The 24532-nt window shown below is 37.9% G+C and overlaps 2 protein-coding genes across 7 annotated transcripts; one reads left to right on the forward strand and one right to left on the reverse strand.

Moving 5' to 3' along the window:
- Positions 1-6639: 6639 nt before the first annotated feature.
- LOC141606399 (disease resistance protein RGA2-like) lies at positions 6640-17538 on the reverse strand. 6 transcript variants are annotated; one of them, XM_074425513.1, is made up of 6 exons: positions 17349-17538; positions 15913-16361; positions 13779-13981; positions 13103-13176; positions 9833-10170; positions 6640-9398 (listed from the first exon to the last, which is right to left on the reverse strand). In XM_074425513.1, exons 5-6 carry the CDS (start codon positions 9836-9838, stop codon positions 6837-6839), a joined length of 2568 nt encoding a protein of 855 aa, XP_074281614.1. In that variant the 5' UTR covers positions 9839-10170; positions 13103-13176; positions 13779-13981; positions 15913-16361; positions 17349-17538; the 3' UTR covers positions 6640-6836. The 6 variants fall into 6 exon arrangements, with proteins under 6 accessions (XP_074281614.1, XP_074281613.1, XP_074281612.1 ...); XM_074425512.1 differs by having other exon boundaries at positions 13103-13167; positions 17344-17538; XM_074425511.1 differs by having other exon boundaries at positions 9833-9961; positions 17344-17538.
- Positions 17539-20655: 3117 nt separating this feature from the next.
- On the forward strand, positions 20656-23952 carry LOC141608562 (disease resistance protein RGA2-like). Its single transcript, XM_074427904.1, has one exon. It carries the CDS (start codon positions 20656-20658, stop codon positions 23950-23952), a length of 3297 nt encoding a protein of 1098 aa, XP_074284005.1.
- Positions 23953-24532: the final 580 nt, after the last annotated feature.

Below are 24532 nucleotides of genomic sequence, written 5' to 3' on the forward strand. Positions count from 1 at the left end.
TTAACATATTGATCTTTGCCATTACCATGAATCATCAGCTTTGCCCTAGATCTTGCCAACCAACATCTCATGTAGGTCACATGAACTCCTAACTCTTGTAGTACATGTTTCTGGAAATTTTGTAACTTCCAATCAGTATTGTTTCTCCAGAACTCAATGTACTTCTGAGCTAGGTACTCAGAACCCACTTTTCTATTGTAAGTGGACATTACACAGTTATGCTTCAAGTGTAACCCAGTGATTTCAAATATTTCTTCTGTCAGATTCCTAGCATGCACTCTATACTTACATGGATTCTTAATCCCACAAACACACTTTCCCAACTTTGACCTCTTTTTGTTCCACTCACACTTGCACCTATTGTAACAATGGGCTGTTACTCTGTCCCTTCCATTGTGTGAGTAGTAGAAGTCATAGCCATTTTCTACACTATGTTGCACTAGAGCTTTCCTAAAAACCTCAACACTTGGGAAGGTTAACCCTAACCTCAACTTTATAGGTTTGCTAAAGTCATGGTCAGGGTTAAATGCAGGGTTAAAACAGCCCTCATCATCATCAGATCCATGTATACTTCTCAACTCATATGAGTCATAGTCCACATTTGCCTCCACATTCACATACAAGTCATCAACCCCATATAAAACCTTCTCTTTTGCTTTTGAAGGTTCAACTTCAGCTTTGTGTTTTCCCTTTGACTCTTCAATGCCTAAACCAACTTCTATTCCCTTTACAGATAACCCAATGTCTTCCTTTAGAAATAAATCATCGGTCTTATTTAAACCAATCTCAAACTCATCCAGACCAAAATCATCACTGCCTTTCTCACTAACCTCAGAATCAGTAAACTCAGCTTCTTCTACTATTTTTTCAGGTACTTTCTTCCTCCCCTTTCTCAGATCTACTTTCTTTCCTTTCTTTTTCAGATCTGCACTCTTCCCCTTTCCAATATCTACATCTACTTCTTTCTTCTGCCCCTTTCTCACAACTAACTTCTTCTCTACCTTTCTCCCAGTTGTTTTCTTCTTGCCTTTAGCAGCCTTTCTCAAATGACCAAACTCAGGTACATCATTGACCTTAGCTTTACCTTTTATGTCAGCTTTTTTATGTACCCCAAGCTCAATAAACCCTGAAACTACACCACTCACACCACCAATCTCCTGCTCACAATCTCCATTTATTTCCCTAATCACAATCCCAGGTTGAACATCATAGGTTAAGTTCATTTTCAAGGGTAACTTCTCCCTACCAGTGATCACATTTACATTAAAAAGGTCAGCTTTTGTGATCTGTTTTGGTGAAATTTGTGTGGTATTTTTGTGTTCTCTAGGGCTTCTTCTTAAAGGTGAGAGAGGTAAGTGAGGTGCATTAGTTGGGGTAGATATTTGTTGTGTGGGTGCTTTGAATTGGATAGGACAAACACTGGAACTTTGGGGCTCTATACTTTGTTCTTTACCACATAAAGAACTATTTCCCACCACAAAGATCTTTTTCAAAGGGCCCACATTGACACTTTTGTCCTTTTGTAAAACAGTAGAAGCAAAAGATTTTGTTGTTAATGGTTGAGTAATCCACACAGTTAGTGTCTTGGTATTCTTACACAAAGTCTTTAATAAATTGACTAAATCAAAGCAAGAAACCAATAACCCCTTTCCATTAGCATCACGAATACTCCTCATTGGTCTTCTATACCAAATTTCTGAGTCATCTCTCCTAGTTAATCTACGAGCCAATTTCTTATACATGTCTACAGTCACATCATCAAGCAGAACACCACATTGAAGATGTACAGCACCACCCACATAATCAAACTTCCCTTCGTTACACTTAAATTCACCACCATAATAGACACGCAAAGTTACCCTTGTATGAGTAGTTTTTGAAGCCATTTCCTACAATATATCCACAACAATAAAGAAATTCAAAGATGGGAAAACCTAAACTAAGCCACAGAAATGCAAAACCCCTAAACCCTATAAACCCAGAAATTTCAAACTCAAACCTAGAAATACAAACCAAGAAATACAAACCCAGAAATGCATAACTATACAATTAAAACCCAAAAATGCATAACTTAATTTAATGGCAACTTATTTTAAACACAGAAATTGAAAACCTAGAAATTAGGATGAGCGAAATTAACCTAACTAATTCAATGGGTAGCAATTATAAAGTCGTAAATTAGGATAAACAACATTGAATAATTTCATAGCAATAATTGACAATGAATTTAACGACATTATCAAAGCAACAGAAATCAAAAATTAACCAACAAACAAATTTCAAAGAAGAGATAAAAGGGCAACTTACAGATGATTAGTAAAGTGATTGATGGTGACAGATGATCAATATATCAATAATTAAGATTTAATTGGGAATTATGCGAAAATTTGGGGGAATTTGAAAGGGAAAGATTTTGGGGAAATATTGGGATGAAATTAGGGTAAAAAGTGAAAGGGGGGGAAGTAAAATGAAGAGTCACAGGTTGATTCAGAGTTAGAAACACGCGGGGGCAATTTTGTCATTTAACATAGTTTTTCACCTGAAAATGGGTTGGGGTGCAATTTCTAACCTGAGCTATTAACTTGGGTGTAAATTAAAAAAAAAAAAAAAAATTGACGTGGGAGTAAATGTAAAAAAGTGCATTTGACGTGGGTGTAATTGATAATTTACTCTTTTAATTATTTACCTCTAAAACCGTCGTACCTGCCCTATCGTGCCTCGTGCCAGGCCATGCATAGGCACGGTTTTTTGGAATTTTAGCATCGCGGCCCGCCTTTTACCCGGTCGTGCCTGACCCAGGCCACCTCGTTTTCTTCATCGTACCGTGTTGTGCCCGTGCCGGATTCGTGCCGCCGGCCTTGGCCCAGCCCGAAATGCCTACTCTAAGTTAAACTTCATCCTTTCCTTGAAAGTTGAAAGTATTTTATACCAAGTCCGTTTGATCTCGTTTTCTAAGATTTGCTATTCCCTAGCTTTTATCTATTCCATTATTAAGTGTCTCACTCATTTATTTTAGAAATGATTTTTATGCGTTATTTGTCATTCACAATTCCAGATCATCTAGATCGCATGTCAGACTTGGCAAACGGGTTGATCGGCTTGTGTTTGGAGCGGGTCAGTTCGAATTTGCAAGATTTTGAAACGGGCCATTTTCAGGTGTGTTATTACCGTGTTATTTAGGGATAACACCAGTTTTGAACGATAAACTTCCCGATCGAGTCATTTTGTCAGGTCAAGATCAGGTTCTTAGTTCGGGTGTCGAGTCAAATACGAGTTGGGTTATTTGGTTCAGGTCAATTTTGCAAAGTCTACTAGTGATTCAACAACTTACATTTACAAAAGGACATTTATCTTTCCTTATTTTTTTGTGTCAAAAATAAAGGTGAATAAAATTACACATGTTATACCTCTTCTTGAACAAAAACAGCCTTGATCGATTTTAGCTCGTTGTGGCTACATTTGAAAAAGCGGTTTCCTAACTGCGAATCTTGTAAAACGGTCAATTTTAAAAAATAATCGCTACTTTAGAAAATAGGGGTATAGTTAATCAAAGTTTTTTATTCAATCAAAAATTCTAGTAGACAAAAGCTACTTTATAGTCACGAGTTTAGAATACGATAATTTTTTTCCCGAATTGTAATTCCGATAGATTTGATAAGAAAAAGCGGATGATAAACATCACAAATTCTTGTTTAAGGCTATGTTCTTTTCGACTTAATTTTACCTCTCATTTAGCTCAGCTTACCTCACTTCAGTTCAGGTCAACAACTCAACTTATTTCAACTCTATTTATCACAATAAGCTTCAATTCGGTTCAGGGATAGCTCAATTCGGTTCAGTTAAGCTTCATTCAATTCCAGTTCAATTCAACCCCATTCAGCAGGGCCTAAGACGGCAATATATTTTACTTGATCAAATATGAGAGATAAACAAAAGGAGAATGTACCTAACAAACACAAAATTTATCCCGTATATAAACAAGTGTAATATATTTTAACCTATTTTCATCTTAAAACGGTACTATCGTTCTAAAAGAGATCGTAGTGGATATAAACAAATACTCTAAATTGGTACGAATACTACTACGTATAGCATACGCAGACCGTAATCTTCAATGTATTGAAATGATAATGATAATGATCCATCTGTCAACAAAAGTCAATGATCATGATAAAAGGATAGAAGTACACAAGAAATTAAGAATGGAAGCATATTTTGTTACGTAAATTATTCCACACGCGTTCCGTCTGTGACATCTGCCAACTTACTCCACGGTTTGATGTGTTTGATTAATAAATAAATACTCCCTTTATGTCGGTCATCTTTATCCATTTGCGTAAAATTCTTCTCATATTATTTGAACCGATATATAGAAATGACTAAAAAAAAGGAAATATTAGCGACATGATAGATCGATTAAGATCACGCTTTGTGTCAAGAGATGGTTAAGATTTTAGAATTGAGACGGCAATAACGATCACATTATAAAACCGTCAAATCTTGCAAATTAACTTTGGAAAATATTGTTGTATGGGAAAAACTTATAAGACGACTCGTTTCATTCATTTTGTTTATGCATTGTGAATTGAGATTGTTCCCGAACAATCGAAACAAAAAATATTTCATACTTAAAACACTAAGCTTATTATTACGAGTTCTACTATTTATTCACGGGTTTAAATGTCTTTTTTTCTCGAGTTTTCTGCTCATGCATGTATCAATCACGCATTTGTATTTTTGGACGTGAATTTTTAGAAGTTTTAGACATTTGGATTAATTTGAGAGATTTAAGTTCGGTGATGTTTGGTCCTTATTAGGAAAATACGTGCCGTAAGATCATAATTAAACAATACGTGCCACCATTGTCCTTAAACAATACGTCAATTACTAATATAAATTCACATTATTATACACATTACAATAGTCAATAAATCTTGTATACTTTTTCATCAAAATACAAAATACAAAATAAAATAATATGGCTTCTGATTCAGAAGATTTAGTAACACATAATGGAGGTTGTCATTGTGAAAGAGTAAGATGGAAAATCGAAGCTCCGAAATCCGTAACCGCATGGAAATGCAATTGTTCAATGTGTTCGAAACGAGGGAACGTCTCGTTTAGTGTCCCGTCTCACCGGTTTACGTTGTTGAGTGGTGAGTCGAACATAACTACTTATACGTTCGGGACACATACCGCTAAGCATAAGTTTTGTAACGTGTGTGGTATCACGTCGTTTAATGTGTCGAGGACTAATCCTGACGCTGTGTCGGTTAATGTGGCTTGTGTCGATCCAGGGACGCTTGGTCGTGTTGAGGTGCGTATGTTTGATGGAGTGAATTGGGAGGACTCTTATCGGAAACATCACAAAGGTGTTAAATCTTAAGTACTTATTTACAAAATGTTAATAATTGTTAGTAGACGGTCTTATGTAAGAGTTTGTAATCAATCGATCACAAATACTCGTATGTTATTCATCCCTTGCTTGTTAAATAATTGTTTTAATGATAAATTTAAATATTTGTCAGTTAAGTTGATTGTCTTTTGGATTATTAATTTGTATTTTGTGCGATTATAATGCCGGATAATTAACATTATGGGGAAACATGCATGTATGTCCTGGAAATACTTTAAAGATGAGCAATAATGCTCAAAACATTAAGCAAAAGATCACTGCTCCCGCAAACACAAATACTATCCTAAAACCAGTTGTATAGTAGCATTGTATAACCGCCTCAAAGTTGTTGAGCTCTTACACAAAGTTGTTGAGCTATTTTACATGTTATTGAGCTATTTTACGAAGTTATTGAGCTTAATAATTATTTTGTTAAGCTCAATAACTTTGTATCATAACTCGATAATTTTGTTAGTAGAGCTCGATAACTTTATAACAAAGCTCAACTACATTGAATAAGTTGTATACAACCAGTTGTATAATACATTTTTCCGAATCGACGATTTTCATGGTTAGGGTCTTAGGGTGTGTTTGGATTGAGGGATTTGGAGGGAAAAGAAAGGGAGGGAGAGTAGCGGATTTAAAATCCTTTGTTTGGATAGCAAATGAGGGTGGAGGGAAATGGAGGGGAAGATATTTGGAAGGATCCAATTTCCCTCCTCCAAGCCTAATCAAAATCTCTCCACAATAGGCAAGATTTGGAGGGAAATTATATCCAAACATCCACACGACATTCCCCCTCCCCTTCCCTTCTTTCCCTTTCCCTTCCCTCATTCCCCCTCCCCTCCCTTTCCCTCTGCTTTTGCTATCCAAACACACCCGTGACGCTTTTAGTCCTAGAGTCCTTAGTACCAATATGTTTCGAGTTCAGTCGACAATAGTCGTCTTTGTGATATAGAGAAAAATAAACTCCAATGCAACTATATGTTAGAATTTGAGAGAAATGCATCATCAGCACCAGAATTTTGGTCTGGTTACAGAAAACTTCTAAAAGTTAAAACGGTCTTACATGTGAGATCAATCAGTTAACCATAAACTCAAATGAGGAGTAGACAAGTATCCGAGTTGCCGGGTTTGATGGGAATTATTCCCTCAGTGATGCTAAATCACCAAAGATGAATACAATTCAGATAAAATTGATAGTCTCGGTGTCACGATGAGACACGTGACAAATGACAAATCCGGCACTGGGAAAGTAGACTAATGGTGTTTGTCAACCAGAACACCTACTACGTACTACTACTCCGTCTGAAATAAGAATTTGTGATACAATGTACGTCACTGGGAAAGTAATTAGTTTATGAATTGCGGTATGCAGTCGTCCCTACTTCTCCTATACAAAGTACGTTTTTTTTTTTTTTTCAGATCTATACAAAGTACGTTAAATGACCATAGGAACATCATACCATGCATCTGATATATCTAAATTTAAGAAAATTTCAGAACAATCGTCCTGAGAACCATTGTCCTGAGTAAGGTTGATGCAGATATTGGGGATATGTTGAATTTTAGGCCAGTCTTCACCAGTTGGCTCGCTGCATTTCTCAGCAAGTTTAAAGGAGCATTTATCAAGGAATAAGGACTTCAAATTGAGGAGGTTACTGATCGAATGGGGCAACGATGTCAACTTGGGGCATCTGCTTATGGAAAGGGCTTCAAGGAAAATGAGGTTGCCAATCCACTCAGGTACAACCTCCAAATTTGTACATTTTTCGACATTCAGGTATTTTAAAGATGTCATATCTCGAAAATTCTCAGGAAGACCTTTGATGTGATATTCACGGAAAAACATGAGATTAGTAAGATTAGGAAGGAAGCTGTTGAGGAAGACTAGAGGTGGCCGCTGTGTAGTAGACAGAGTTGAAGGTACTGTAGTTGTTTCTTCTGTACGTTTTCCTAGAATAGTAAGCGTCACTAAAGAAGCAATGCCGGGTAAAAACACGCTCGCCATTATACGCAGCACTGCCATGTCCGTCTTTAGCTCTTGCAATCTTGGAAATGCAGCAGGTATGCAATTGAGTTGATGATGCTGAACATCATTCTGGGCAGGTTGTCTTGTGTCTTGAATACTAAACCACCCTTTCAATTTTGGCATGTCTAATAGGATGAGCATTTCAAGGGACGGGAATAAGGGAGTCGAAGAACGCTCATTCACAGGGGCCACAGTATTATCACTACCACCGTTGTTCTCTATGTACTCCACATCCTCTATGCCCACCAACTCTAGAAGGCGAAGATGAGAGAGCCTCCCAAAAGAGCAAAGATGTTTGCTGCCTTTACAATTATATATGTGAATCTCAACCAGATTAGGGAGCCACCAATGGAGCTGCTCCCTCATCCAACTTGGCAACCTCTCCCCCACATAATTCATTATACCTAAGCTTCTCAAATTGGCATTTGGTTGGAGATTATCAAGCATCAACTCATCTTGCTTTGTGCTCTCTCTGAATTTTATATAGAAATTTGTGATGTTCTCTTTATTCTCCATCTTTGCTGCCTTCGCTTCCTGCACTATGTCCTTCGATTGACTGATAACAAACAGTATTAACAAGCCCTTCAGATTATCCAGCTGATTTAGGTATGCTAAGCCACAAACAAAATCAGCCTTGGTTCCACTGCGAGAATTGTTCACCACAAAACGGTCCAGTGTTTCGAGTTCTGTCAAATTTCCAAGCCCCTTAGGCATATGACTTAAATTATCACAAGCGTGTAGGCTAAGGTGTCTCAACATCACTAGCTTACTTATATCCTTAGGCAGCTCTTCCAGACTCTTGCAGTAAGAAAGATTAAGTAAGTAAAGATTCACAAGTTGTGTGATTGTGGTGGGGAGTTTACGAATTGGATTATTTGACAGGTCTAGATACCTTAATTGGATCAGATCACCTAGAGATCTTGGCAATTTTTTTATCCCAACCCCATGTATTCGCAGGGACCTCAGAGACTGAAAACTGGATAGAAATACATCATGTTTGAAAATTCCCAAATGATCAAAGAAACGAAAACCTGGGCACGGAAGAGGTAGAATGAATGACTGCAATTGCTTGATTTTGAATAGTGAAGATGGGATTTTCCAAGGTTCCTCGATTATGTTTGCAAATGGCCGGTATGAGACATGACAAACTCTTTCATCAAATTTATCAGTAGATGAATCTGCAAGTTTATACTTAAACCCAGCTATTGAGAGCACTAGCTCATGCATCAAGTTGTGCATACAAAGATAGTTCGACATATTGTTCTTGAAAAATCCCCGTTTTTTCAAGCACGACACATACCCTTCTGCCACGTCCTCTGGGCTTTGATTTGCATACTCTGGCTTAACATATCCCATGGCAATCCAAAGACGAATAATAAAACTTTTTTCATATTGGAGTCTCTTTGGGAACAAAGAGTAGAATGCAACACATAATTTTAGCTCTCTACCCAATTCATCGTAGCTGAGTTTGAGTGTGCCCATGACATCACGGCCATAAGAGGCAAAGTTTCTGAGCTGGTCATTCCTAAAAGCTTCCCATTCTTGGACTGTAAGTTTCCCTGCTAACAGGCTTCCAATCACCCTTATGACTAGGGGAAGTTTGGGACGCATTTCTGCAATCTCCTTCCCAATTGCCCCCACTCCAGGCTCGTGCCATTGTGTATAAGCAATGTGCTGAAAAAGAAGCCAACATTCCTCTTCATGTAAATCACAAAGCATGTATGGGTCTTGGCTGCTTATCTTTCTAGCTACTGTATCATTACGTGTTGTAAGTAGAACTTTACTCCCCTGTGCCCCGATCCCAAGCAATGATCTCAACTCCAGCCATTTTGTCCTCAAGCTATCGTGATCCCATATACCATCTAAAACAAGTAGAAATTTCTTTCCTGCAATCGCTCCAAATAAACGATGCTGTAGCTGATCCATCTCGCAATCTAGACGTTTTTCATCAGTGGCAGATGCTAGTATCTTCTGTAACACATCCTTGACATTAAAATCCTGGGTTGTGGAAACCCAAAGTCGCACATCAAAACAACTCTAGACCCTTACATCACTGCACACGTATTGAGCGAGTGTAGTCTTCCCTATTCCACCCATCCCAACAATAGAAGTAACAGGGAGCATTTGGGAACTGGTGGGGGGTTCTAAAAGCAAGCGTACTATGTTATCCCGGTCTCCATCTCTTCCAATGACCAAGTCAGTACACGTGTGAGACCCATATTCAACGGCCAACATCTGCATTTGGCTTGCAGACGATGAGCCAATTATGGTTCCAAACTGCGAATAGTTTCTCGCAGCCAGACTTAGTTCCCCTGTAATAGCCTTAATCTCCCTAGCTTCTCTATAGGGGGTGATAAGTTGGTTTGAAGAAGAAAAGAAAGTACGGACTTTTTTAGTGAACTTACTTCCATTCAAGAGTTCTTGCTGCTTTGCTTTTGCGGCTTTTGCATCTTGGAAGTGAATGATTTTGGCCAGTCCATTTTCAAGCTTCTCGAGCACATCTCGTTGTGAATGGCTGAACGCCTTCACTGAATCTGCGTCAAGGAGTGTAGCTTCAAGCGTATTTTTCATATCCTGAAGCTCTTTTATTTGGCTGTCAATATCATTTGCAGACATTATTTTGTTGTAGGCATGGGAACCTAGTTTCTCTGCAATAGTTTTTAATAACTCGACCAGAATTGTTTCAGCCATTTTGCTCTCCTACTCTTTTCCTTCTTTCTGAAGTTGTATTGTGTATTGTGTTCTGTGTAGTTGTGGATGTCAAGAGAGCCAAAGGTTACAGTCTTATAGAAATGTAATTGTGCTAAAAGAAAGGCATGGAAACTGAGAGGTAAGTTTCCAAAAAAATAAAAATAATAATGCAATGCTTACTCATTCTTTGAAATTTTTGTGAGAGGAGCATTAAAGAAACGGAGCAAAGCTACTAGGAAATTTCCACTATGTGCTCTACTTGTTTGTTAAGTCTTTAATTAATATAAAAGAGGAAGATCATATAACCACTCAAGAGATGCTTGTTCACTAAATCCTTCAAAGATAATGCTTAATAATTGTCATTAGACAATCTTATCCTATACCCACTTTGGATCTTAGCTCAAGACTTAATTGGATTGTAGCAAAGTCTTGGGATAAAGTACTTTGATTATAGCAAAGTCTAAGTTGGGTTTTGGAAATCGAAAACTCAACTTGAGACCCATGAATAGTGAAATATAAGTGAAAAATTGGGTTTTACATATAATAGTTCTTAAGGGATAAAGTGGAAAAATATGAGTGACCAAAACTAAGTCTTATAAATAAAGTATCATATCTTGGGACTCATTTTGAATCTAGAGATAAACATAGTCTTATGTGTTTGTAATCAGTCAATCACAACTACTCGGATGTTCATCCCTAATAAGATAATTATTCTAATGATAAATTAAAATATTCATCAGATAAAATAAGTGGTTGTATTCGCGTTCGTCCTTCGGATTGTTAATTTCCAATTTCGGGCTTGCTTGGAATCCATGGATTAATTCGGGGGTAAATTTTAATTAGAAGATAATTACTAGATAAGTTAATTGCTAGGGTAATGGGTTGATGATAGATTTGGCATTTAAGGGAGTAATGATAGTTGAGGCGATCTTTTACCCCATTAATCATTACCTAAGGAGGGTAGGTGGGTAATGTATTTCCCTTCTATATACTCCCTCTTATCTACGGATTATTCATTTTTTCGCCCATATTTCCTTTTCTGGAAGATTTGTATGGTCCAAATTCATTTGCATGTGGGGTATTGTATTTTGTGTGATCCAAATTCATTACCTTATTTCTTGTGTAAAAAGGAAAGGGGAAGAAAATAGTGGATATGAGGGAGTATATAATCCCTCTTATTCTTCTTTTTCTTCCCCTTTGGTTTGAGGGGAGGAATTAAGAAAACCAAAAAATTACCTAACTACCCCAATATAATCCCACCCCCATTTTTGACTATGAGAAAAAACTCACCCCCACTTCTACCACCACCTTCCCCGCTACCACCACCTCCACCACGACACCCCTACCTCACGACACTCACAACCACACCCAACAACTGCGGTAGAGGAAGGCGGCAGATAGAGGGAGAGGGAGGCGGCAGAGGAAGGAAATAGGGGCGGCGTATTTGAAGGGAAAAAAAGAAAAGAAAGGAGGATGAACGTGTAGAGAATATAATCTTAATGAGCAAAAATTATAGTTAGTATAATATCTCTTGTGTATATTCTAGAATTATCTTTTAGTTATTTTGTATATCAAAAGTATATATTCAAAATTTTATCTTTCCCATTATCCTAGGCTAGTTATACGGCTATGTAGAAGTATTAGGTTAGTTTGTCAATCTTTGTACACTACTATATATATATATATCCTTTCTCATTAATGAAATTATGCAATTCTTAACCTTTCATAAATCTATCAGAACGGTGGTGAGTGAGGGCGGTTGAGGTTCTGGCGGTCGTGGCAGAGGAGAGGAGGGAGGCGGCAGTGCAGATCTAAAGAAAAACAAAATAAAAAGAAAGAAAGGAGGACGGCAGAGGAGAAGAGGGCGGTGGTGTAGTGGTCGGGTGGTGGAGAGGAAGAAGGTGGTAGGCGTTGGTTGGCGTTGGTGGTGGGTAGGCGGTGATGGCAGTGGTGTTGGTGGTAGGCGGTGGTGGTCGTTGTTGTGGTGGGTAGGCGGTGGTGTTTTGGTGGTGAAGCGCAAGGCCGCAAGCATTGGTGGCGGTGTGGTCGTCGTGGCGACATGAGGGTTGGTTGGCGTTAGTGATGGGTAGGCGGTGGTATTGGTATTGTTGTGGCGGTGGTGGGTGGTGAGGAAGAGTTGAAAAGTTTTTTTTTTCTTTTGGGAGTGTAAGTGAGGGGTAGTTATGTCAATTTATGAACATTATATGTCCAAATAAGGAAATAGGGAAGAAAACCTAAATAATCCATTTAAGGAAATAGGGAAGAAAATGGTGAATAGGAGGGAGTAATAGATCTCAAGGGTAAATAGTCACTCTCATGCCAAAAGTAGAAAAAAAGTAACATATACTCCCCAATTCAACTCCACTTTTACCCTCAATTCAATCATATTGCTGGATAACCAGCATCATTAAAGAGAAACGCATAAAGTCCTGTTGAAGTTAATAGATGAGCATGATGAGAATAGGAAAACAGATATGCTCACGGAAATTAGTAACATCAGTATCAGTATTCGTTATTAGACTCGAAACATTAGGCAAAATATCATTGCTTTATAAGTAAACAAAACCATTTCAAAAGGCTCTTAACAGACGATTAGATAGACTCCCACGAATCAATGATTTTCATGGTTAAGGATGCTATATTGCTATCTAAGTCTTAGTTCTAAAATGTTCCAGAGTTCAGTTGACATGAGTCGTCGTTTTGACGTGGAGAAAACCAAACTTGAGTGCAACTAAATGCTAGAATTTGAGAGAGATGCATATTTTCCCAGGCTATTGGCACCCGGCTGAAGAAAACATATATAAGACACGGTTTTACATGTAAGACCAACCCATTAACCATAAACTCAAATGAGGCATACACAAGTCTCATATAAGTCTATGGTAGTGCGCACACAAACACAGAAGACGTTATAGATGAATGGATGAAAAAAATACACGCTTTTATTCTAAATTACACAAGTGAAATGTTTTTAGAGTTTTTACCACTTTTGACGGAATTATTCACTCAGAGTACAGATGTTCACGAACTTCTGGACCGCGTTATGATACTGAATCCCCTGAAAAGAATACAAGTTAGAAGTCAATAACAAAGTGCCCAAATCCAGAAATCTAAAATAATAGCGTCTCAGGCTCTCAGCGTCCCCATGAAACTTGTGACAACTCGTGATAAAACTATCTTGTATTCTTACGGTTATTTCTAGAGAACGCATCTACAATGGCATGTATAATCACAGTTTTCTCAAGAGTCAGCAGTAAATTTTGTACTTTATACAACACAATGCTACTTTAAATTTAAGCCGAGTATAACTCCACAGGTGATATATACTCGGCCACCGCGAGATTTATGGCACACAACCTACATAGGAGAGAGATAAACGCTCATAAATGCCGTGGAGTCGTGGACTAGGACATTCACCCAGCGGGAATGTGACTTACCTAAATTTACACCCTGCCGCCTCATTCTTAAGTTAAAATCTCATTTATAGTTTATTACTAGTGTCATTTTATTTTATTTTTCAAATAAAGGGGTATCTTTATATATCTGCCTATTTGGGTGAAAACGTAACAAGTGACTAGGTAAAAAAAAGTGAGGCCTGACCAGAGGTATAGGCCAGACCTTCATATACTGGTCAAGGGATCATATGCAGCGATATCATACCTCCCAGTACAACCGATTGCAGTCCATGTACTTCCAGAACTCTAGATTCTTATTGCATAACAATTAGGGATCTTTTGAAATGCTTCGGCAGCTTCAATAGCCTCTTCGATTGTCAAGGGTTTTTGAATAAATTTACCATTGCATTTTGTGCACCTTGACATGAGTCGATCCTCCAAAATGTTTAGTGGAAAAGTTTGAATGACCTACAACGAGCATGGTGATCTCAGAGTGTTTCCATAATAACAGCAAGCCAACAACATCATGCAGCTAAGAGTCTAAGACGCTCTATATCTATAACAACTTTTAGTAGTGTTGTCAGTACATATTAACATCGTTAACCAAATTGAATTTGTATAAGAATGTGCTTCAAGTACAATTAGGCCTTGTTTGGATAGAAAAAAAGGAGGGAAAAGAAGGGGAGGGAGGAGGAGGGAAGAGAAAGGAAGGGAAGGGGAGGGGAGGGAGAATGGAGGAGATGATTTTCCCTCCAAATCTTGCCTATGTTGGTGGGGAAATAATTTGCCTTGTAGGAGGGAAATGGAGGGATCCATTTTCCCTCCCCTCCAAATCCCTCTACCTTTATTTTGCTAACCAAACAATGGATTTCCCATCCTTCCAATTCTCTCCCCTCACTTTCCCTCCAAATCTCTCAATCCAAACGCACCCTTAATGAATTTAGTTAATAAGATTTGAGAATCACAAAATCGACCACACTGTGTCAATGGTAAAATTAGAGACAACAGCTAAGATAAGAGTCAATGTAAGTTATGTAACACGAAAAGTAACAGAATTAGAGAGAGTGTGTTAGAACTTAGAACCAACGTTGAAGTAAAAAGTAAATACATCAACACTAGAGTTTTTATAAAAAGTTCTCTGAAGCCGAAAACAAAAACAGCAAATGAACTGCCACATTCAGAGGCCAATTTTTGGTTCTAGATTATTATGGCATACAGCAACAAGGCTCAAAATTGGCTCCATTACTCTCTATTGTGAGGTAGAAGCCCTTTGCTTAAATTTTCTTCGGAATTTCCATGTGCGTCATCTCGAAACTGTCTTTCTGCGTTCTGAACACTAAGTAAAGGCTGCAGTTGTTCATTCTTAAGAAGGCTCCTAACTCGGTAAATTTGATTAGTTAATAAATACTCGTGTCTCAATAATTTGGCATCTCGAGTCAGAAGGACCCTTTTCTCCTTGAGAGCCTGCACTACTAACTCCCAGAGTCCCAGGACAACATGGGATCAGCTCATTAGTATAAACCCACAAGAGTTCTATTAGCAAAAAGTCACTTAGCCAAGCCACTAATATTTTTACCTGCTGTCTGGCTTCTTTAAGTAGGGGACTGCAGCATCAATCCCAACACAACGTAAATGTTTTGTTAACCCTTCTACCTGAATGTAGTTGCACTAGCTTCATGCATTTATATGCAAACACTACCCATTTCACATATTATAGATGTATCATTTGTTTTTGGCATTTCATACATCCATGTGAGTTTTACCCTTTGTTTGGGCAGAGGGAATTGGAGGGAAGAGGAGGTGAGGGATCAAGATGGAAACAATTTCCCTTGTTTGGTTAGCAAATTTGGGTTGAAGGGATTTGGAGGGAGAGAAATGGATCCTTCCATTTCCCTCCTCCCAGGCAAATAATTCCCCACCAACAAAGGAAAGATTTTGAGAGATACCTCTCCCCATCCATTCCACCTCCCTTCCTTTCCCGCCCATTCCCTTCCCTCCTTAGTCCTCCCCTCCCTTTCTCTCCGATTTAGATATCCAAACAAGGCCTTAAAAATATATTACCCTATGTTACTCCGATACAATTGCAAGTTGCCTGACCACCCTAACAAGGCATGAGATTGAGTGTCGTACAACTGTACAAGGCTATTTTGTGAATAAGTTTCATGTTTTAGCCTAAAATGAAGTGAAGCGCGTCATGTTTAATAATCAGGGTATCAGGAATGCGACAGGTGACCTTTGCTCTAAGTAACATAAATTTGACCTTTGCTCAAAATAAAATGCCATTCAATGATCAAAAGAGAGGAGGGGGGAAGGAATTAGGTACACATTCCAGGAACAATCATTACAAAAATAACGGCCCTTTACGTATGAGTAAACAGAAACAAAAGACTATAACTCACCATCACGTCAAAAAGAAACTTAGGGCATCCATCACCCCCATTCAGTGAATCCATGGAGGAGGGCCTTGCCAATTATCAAGATATTCTGCAACTTTTGCTCTTCGATTAGAACTCAATGCAGGCTGCATTTTCACCTTTCTAGAGTGTTCTAGGCTTGCTGTCAGATTCCTTCAGCAAAATTTTACTGCTGTATTTGGAAATGATTTTTGAAAGAGAATTATTCAAGGATATGGTATGTCTGCACAAATCAGATATAATCACGTCTGTGGAAAGGTAATCTGTGAAGAAGTCAGAAGCCGTTGTAGCCTTGACAATATTAGAAGCTTCATCGACTCTATACTTATTATTCTCATGCCAGCAGCAGGTGCATCAAGTATTTCTTTCAACCCAAGATTTAAATTTAAAGAGCCAGGGGAACTAACATCATTTGCAGTCTGCAGAGCTCGATGCTGGAAATATAACAAATGAATAGAAAAATCAACTTAAGCGATCATAGTTAATAATTAGTTCTATGATCAACATATAAGATGAAAACCATCTCTGAAAGAGAAATTACAGCAGCTAAACAGCATGTATTGGACAAGGCCTTTAAGTTGGAATTTTGATAAGCATGTCAATGATTCTACAGGGAAAGTCCCATGCAGATGTCTAGCTATGGTGTTATAGCCTAAGAGCCATTCAAAATAGGCGATAAATCATCAGAGTGTTGAATATGTTTTAGTTTCAACATGCATAGGCCACCACAAATATCGAATTTGAGTTACTTGAATCAATCACACAGATCATATTGTCTCGTGAGTTGTGACATCAACTTCCATCTCCCATGAAAAGAAACGAGGAAATTATAAGAACATTTTGCTTAAATGGGGTTGGTTTTAAAGTATTTATCGAAAATGGGTCCATGCCAACCTTTCTTCCCCAAAATACCCTTGTGTATAAAACTCATCCTTAATCATTTCCCTTCAATCCATGGTTATAGTCTTCTCCACACTAAAAAAAGGCGATAGCTGGTAGTAAAGCGCGGTCACGCAATTGCTCGCCATACTAAACAATGACCTACAATTAAAAACGTTCGAAAACTGCGACTTTGCGGTTTCAACGTAATATCTCCAATTTCTGATGTGTAAAAACTAGGGATTATGCTAATAATCGATCAAATTCGTAAAAATCTAGCAATTGAATGCTAAAGTGTGATTTCCTAATTAGATTTGCAAATGCAATCAATTCAAATAATTATAAACTGAGAATTGACTGTTAGAGAAAAAGCGAAATTAGAAAGACCTAAATGATTCAACTAACATAGCAATTGTATGAATTTAACGGATATAAGAGATTCGACATCGAAATATAACACAAAATTAGCAGAAAATAAAGGAATAATAATTATAGCGATAGAAGAAAGATTAAGAAGAAAGAAGTGAATATAGTTACCTTACATGAGAGGATCAGAGTTACGCTTTCCGCCATTGTTTTTGAGAAAACTTGGAACGAACATGGAGGGTGGAGACTGGAGAGAGTAGGAGATGGAAGAAGGAGAACTAAGGGTATTTTGGAGAAGAAAGGTCAAATGTTGCTTATATGATGTCATGGACTGGACCCATTTTTGTTAAGCCAAATCCCAAGTTATGACGGTTTTTCTGCTTGCTTGAAACCGGTCAAATATAGTTGTATTACGTAGGGATGGCAGTGGATCCAGAATCCTATTTATATCCGTTGGATCGAACTTCGATGGAGAGGATATGGATCTCATTTTTATGGATCCAATGGATATGAGTCGGATATGGATTTAGAAAAATTTACATGGATATGGATAAGGATCTGGTCGCTAAGATCCAGACCCTACCCAGATCCATATTTTTTATTTTATTTTCAGATGTTTAGATATATAAGAATAATTAACGTTTATAGAAGTCATGATTTCTATCTTTTATTGAATTCACTTATGCCAATTTTCTTATTTCATAGTCATTCACGAATTTAAAACCGAATTTAAATATTCAAGAAACAAGAAATAACTTTTTCATCGTAAAAATAATAATTTACGCAATAATTTGTTACTTTATAATGATAAATATCGACATATTTTATATCCATAATTCTATTAAACATTATAATGCGTTTTATGTAATTTTAATAGTGAAAATAAGAAATTAATGAAAATTTTTGAAAAAGATCGGATTCATTTAAGACCCACATCCTACCCAGATCCTGTGGATCGTATGGATCTGGATATGGGTCTGAAAATTTTGGACCTTGTGGATATGGGTCGGATATGGATCCAACATATATAATATGGATATGGATATGGATATGGATTCTATAGGCCCTACCCAGACCCTACCCAATTACCCATTGCCATCCCTAGATGGAAGGAGGTGAACTAAGGGTATTTTGGGGAAGAAAGGTCAAATGTTGCTTATATGTCATGGACTGGACCCATTTTTGGTAAGGCAAATTCTAAGTTATGACGGTTTTTCTGTCACGGGTCAAATATAGTTGTATCTGCTAGGGATGGCAGTGGATTCAGAATCCTATCCATATCCGTTGGATCGGATTTTGATGGAGCGGATATGAATCTCATTTTTATGGATTCAATGGATATGGGTCGGATATGGATCTAGAAAAATTTACGTGAATATGGATATGGATCTGGTCGCTAAGATCCAGACCCTAACCAGATCCATATTTTTTATTTTATTTTTAGATTTATATATATATAAGAATAATTAACGTTTATAGAAGTCGTGTTTTCTTATCTTTTATTCAATTCACCTATGTCAGTTTTCTTATTTCATAGTCATTAACGAATTTAAAACCTGATTTAAACAAGAAATAACTTTTTCATCGTAAAAATAATAATTTACGCGGTAATTTGTTACTTTATCATGATAAATATCGGCATATTTTATATCTATTAGTGAAAATACATTTAGAAGAGGATCGGACTCATTTAAGACCTATATCCTACCCATATCCTGTGGATCTTATGGATCTGGATATGGGTCTGAAAATTTTGGACCCTGTGAATATGGGTCGGATATGGATCCAACATATATAATATGGATATGAATCCTATAGGACCCTACCCAGACCCTACCCATTGTCATCCCTAATTGAGAGGAATAAGACAAAATCTATATACAATGTAGAGATGGCATGGCCAGGCATGAGAAGGTAGGCATCGTACCGTGCCGCGCCAGTGAAACAAAAATGGCGGCACAGGCACAGCTCACGAGTCACAGTCAACAGCATGCATGCCGTGTCATTTCTTGCCGTATTTTTGCGTGCATAAGTAAGTAATTCTTTCACTTTAACCTTATTTATTTGTATTTTGAGTGTGGTTACGCATGTGCGTGTCAAAACCTATCGTGCTTTTGCGGTCTATAGCGCGCCATGTCGTGCTAAAATGGGCCACGGCTGGTGTTAAGGCGTACAACCCAACTGCTCGTATACCCACTTTCATATATAAAAAATTGGGAGAGATAAAAAATTTGTCCTACATACCCAATTAACCATGCCACCATGTGCAATGATATTTAACCGATTTTATTATTAAGACGGATACTGCCTATCAAAAAAACTTGTTGATTTTGCTACTACTTAAAATCTGACCTAATGAGATGCATTCTAACTATTTAAATTACTCATGTCAGCTTTAAATAATCAATTAAGTTGGGGTACCAAAACAAAAACAAGTTTTTGTGATATAATCAATGTCATTGTATTGCGCGAAAGTGGTAATTAAGTTCATTAACTCTGTTCAATTGTGAAATTAGGCCTCAGAAATTTTATTTGGAGCAATCAAGCATCTTAAGTTTCACTAAAAGTGAAATTTAACCCCATTTTTAAAATTTTCACAAGAATTTAAATTAAAAATACTTCATATTAGTATTAAACAATTGATTAAGTATTAAAAATTACTAATTGCAACTTTACGAATTTCTATATAATTTATTAATCTTTGAAGAACACTTTTACATACATATTTAGTAAATTGTTTATAATTTATATATTATTCATACATATATAATAAATTGTCTATATACTATAAAATTCAAAAAAAAAAAAAAATCTCATTATTTAATATAAATATAAAAGTTCTAAAATTATAAAACAAAATATTTTATATTTGATAAATTGTATTAAAAGTGATTTTAATATAAGAATTTGGTGAAAATTAAGAAAATGATGTTGAATTTCTTATGCACCAAGGTTTCATGCATCTCTATAACAATTTTTATTCTATAGAGTAGTAAACTTTTATTCAAAGAGACCATTTAGACCGCGAAATCACCAAAATAATTTGATATCAGCTAACTTGAACTATCGTTACAGTATAGAGAAACAAAAAACATCCCCACCCTAATCACATACACTGATACACTGCTCATCGTACGCCCCATCTACTCAATAGTCGATACTGCCACAAACCGCGTCCAAGTTTTTTTGTTCAGTTGGCAAGTTTGGAGTACGATGTACGCCGATGATCTAGAATATGATCAACGCGGATGCACATCTAGAACAAATCTTGAAATATCATCTCGTGGGACCAGTGGAACGCGGAGAGAATCATGTACCACATACATACTAGTAGAAATTTCCTACCTAAACCTGCTCCTTTTTAATGCTCTTCATCTCATGTCATCCACTTTTTGGTTGCATTTCTATAAATCTTTGGCTGTAGTTACCCCCCAAAAGCCACAAGTACACTGTACACAATACACACCTTGAGTAAGCACCAAAATGACTGATACAATATTGACAGAGTTGGTGAAAACTATTGCAGAGAAAGCAGGTTCCGAAATCTGCAACAAATTAATGTCTGTCAGTGATCTTGACACACAAAAAAGAGGGCTTCAGGATGTAAGAAACACGCTTGAAGCTGCACTTCTTGACGCGGATTCAGCGCAGGCGTGCACTCATTCGCAACGAGACGTGCTCGAAAAGCTTGAAAATGGACTAGCCAAAATCATGGATTTCCAAGATGCAAAAGCAGCAAAAGCAAAGCAGCAAGAACTCGTGAAAGGAGGCAAGTTCACGAAAAAGGTCCGCACTTTCTTTTCTTCTTCAAACCAATTTGTCACTCCCTATAGGGATGCTAGAAAGATCAAGGCTATTACAGCCGAGTTAAATCTGATTGCAAGAAATCATTCCCAATTTGGAACCATACTTGGCTCGTCGTCTGTGAACCAAACACGGATGTTGGCCAATGAATACGGATCTCAGATGAATACTGACTTGATCATTGGAAGAGATAAAGACCGGGATAACATGGTATGCTTGCTTTTAGACCCCCTAACTAGTACTGAAATTCCCCATGTTGCTTCTATTGTTGGGATGGGTGGAATAGGAAAGACTACACTAGCTCAATATGTGTACGATGATGAAAGAGTTAAGAGTTGTTTTGATGTGCGGCTTTGGGTTTCTGCAACCCAAGATTTTGATGTCAAGGATGTGTTACAGAAGATACTGGCCTCTGCCTCTGATGAAAACCCACTAATCTGTGAGATGGACCAGCTCCAGCGTCGTTTAATTAGAGAAATTGCAGGACGGAAATTCCTACTTGTTTTGGATGGTATATGGGATCACAACAGCTTGAGAGCAAAATGGTTTCAGTTGAGATCATTGCTTGGAGTTGGAAGTCAGGGGAGTAAAGTTCTACTTACAACACGTGATGATACAGTAGCTAGAAAGATGGGTAACCAAGATCCATACGTGCTTTGTGATTTGCGAGAAGAGGAGTGTTGGCTTCTCTTTCAGCACCTTGCATATACAAAATGGCATGAGCCAGGGTTGGAGTCGATTGGAAAAAAGATTGCACAACTGTGTCCCAAAGTACCCCTAGTCATAACGGCGATTGGGAGCCTGTTAGCTGGGAAACTTACTACCCAAGAATGGGGAGACTTTAGGGATAACCAGCTCACAAACTCTGCCTTGTATGGCCGTGACGTTATGGCCAGACTTAAGCTCAGCTATAATGAATTGGGTACAGGGTTAAAACTGTGTCTTGCATTCTGCTCTTTGTTCCCAAAGGGGTTCTTGTATGATAAAAATGATCTTATTCGTCTTTGGATTGCCATGGGATACGTTAAACCAGAGTATGCAAACCAACGCCTAGAGGATGTGGCAGAAGAGTATATATTGTGCTTGACAAAACGAGGATTTTTCCGACAAATGAAGGTTGAACACAATCTGTCCAATGTTGTTTATATGCACAACTTGATGCATGACCTTGTGGTCTCAATAGCTGGGTTTAAGTATAAACCGGCAGATTCGAGCATGGATGAGTTTGATGAAAGAGTTTGTCACGTCTCATACCTGTCAAAGCCAAATTCACTTCAAGAACCTTGGAAAGTCCCGTCTTCATTATTCAAAATCAAGCGACTGCAGTCATTCCTTCTACCTATTCCAAGCCGAGGTCTAGGTACCCGTGAGCATGTGGGTGTTTTCCTTAAACATGATGTATTTATAGCCAGGTTTCGATCTTTGAGGACTTTGCGGATACACGGGCTAGGAATAACTAAACTGCCAACATCTCTAGGTGACCTGATCCAGTTAAGGTATCTTGACCTGTCAAATAACCCAATTTCTAAACTGCCCACCACAATCACGGAGCTCGTGAATCTTTACCTGCTTAACCTTTCTTACTGCAAGAGTCTTAAAGAGTTGCCCAAGGATATAAGCAAGCTAGTGATGTTGAGACACCTTATCCTACACGGTTGTCTCAGCTTAAGTCATATGCCCAAGGGGTTGGGGAGACTGACGGAACTCGAAACAATGGACCGTTTCGTTGTGAATAACTCTCTCGGTGGATCCAAGGCTGATTCTGTCTGTAGCTTAGCGGACTTGCATCAGTTCGATAATCTTAAGGGCGTGTTAAGACTGCTTGTCATCAGTCAATCAAAGGACATAGTACGGGAAGCGAAGGCAGCAAAAATGGAGAGTAAAGAGAACATGACGCACCTCTATATAAAATTCAGAGACAGCACAAAACAAGATGAGATGATGCTCGATAACCTCCGACCAAGTGCCAATCTAAGATGCCTGGGTATAATGAATTATGCGGGGGAGAAGTTACCAAGATGGATGAGGGATCAGCTCCATTGGTGGCTCCCAAATCTGGTAGAGATTCGCATATATAATTGTGCGGGCAGCAAATATCTTTGCTATTTCGGAAGGCTTTCTCATCTTCGATCTCTAGAGTTGGTAGGCTTAAAGGAAGTAGAGTACATAGAGAACAATGTGGGTAGCGATTCTACTGCTACCTCTGTGAATGAGCTCTCTTGTAATCCTTCATTTCCGTCCCTGACAAACCTTATCCTTTCAGATATGCCGAAACTGAAGGGGTGGTGTAGTGTTCCAGACACAAGACATCCTTCCCAGTTTGAGGTTCAGCATGGTCTACTCAATTCCATGCCTGCATTTCCTCAATTGCGAGCGCTGGAAATAGACATGGCGTTGCTGTTATCAATGTCGAGAGTGTTGTTACCTAGCATTGCTTCTATAGAAAGGCTTACCATTCTAGGAACACTCCCAGGATCCACTTATACAGAAGAAAGAACCACAGTGTGTTCAACTGTGTCTGTTAGGCAGCAGCCACCTGTAGTCCTCCTCAAAGCCCACCTTCCCAATCTTACTGTGCTGGAGTTTCAGCATGAGAATCAGATCAAAGATTTTCCCGAGGATTTTCGAGATATGTCGTCTTTAGAACACCTACATGTTTACAGTTGTGCAGATTTGGAAGTCATACCAGAATGGATTGACAGCCTCACCTCCCTCAAATCCCTTCACTTAGGGAGGTGCCCCAAACTGACATCATTGCCGCATGAGATCAGCAATCTCTCCAACCTGAAATCACTAGCCCTTGTTAAATGCTCCTGGCAACTTGCAGAAAGATGCCGTGAGCCCACAGGTGAAGACTGGCCTAAAATTCAACATATCCCCAGCATTTACATTGAACCTGCTCATGACGACGGTTCTCAATATCTTTCAACTTTAGATGAGAGGTTTGATGCTGCTCATAAGGGTTTGTTATTGTAAAGTATTGTAAAGTAAAGGTTAATCCTTCGAGAAGATTAGAAAAACTAATTAATTATTCCCTCCATCTTTTTCACTTAGTTCCATTTCAGGTTTTTTTGAGGGGAAATTTGAAAAATGGGCTAAATAGAAAAAAATGGAGGTGATATTACTATTATAGTAACATATTTACGAACTAAGGCGGTTTCATTTTGTAGATTCATTAACAAAACTAAGGAACATACAAGGAAATATATGTCCTAATATATAGGAGTGAAGTCAAATACCTCATCAAGCTCAGAATTGTAACTGATAGTTTCGGCATTGCAGTCGATGTTTGATTATATCAATCTCAAGTTTACAAACTCCCATATGTTCTCTTAGCTTATAATTAATCTGGACTAAGCCAAAAATAATTATAAACTAACCAACCAATATAGGTTTATCACACCGTACTAGAGACCGTTTTAGCAGGCAGTCATAAAAACACAACTAATAATAAATAAAAATTTATACTTGCATTAAAACCAGTAATCTTTGGAAACTAACAATCTTAGGGCAAGCAAGCAAACTTTACTTTGAACTTCTCTAACCACACCTTGAG

The sequence above is a fragment of the Silene latifolia genome, chromosome 10 (assembly GCF_048544455.1).
Source record: "Silene latifolia isolate original U9 population chromosome 10, ASM4854445v1, whole genome shotgun sequence".
Classification (NCBI taxonomy): domain Eukaryota; kingdom Viridiplantae; phylum Streptophyta; class Magnoliopsida; order Caryophyllales; family Caryophyllaceae; genus Silene; species Silene latifolia.

Excerpts from the sequence above, each read along its gene's own strand:
- LOC141608562 (XM_074427904.1), top strand. The coding sequence starts at position 20,656 with ATGACTGATACAATATTGACAGAGTTGGTGAAAACTATTGCAGAGAAA.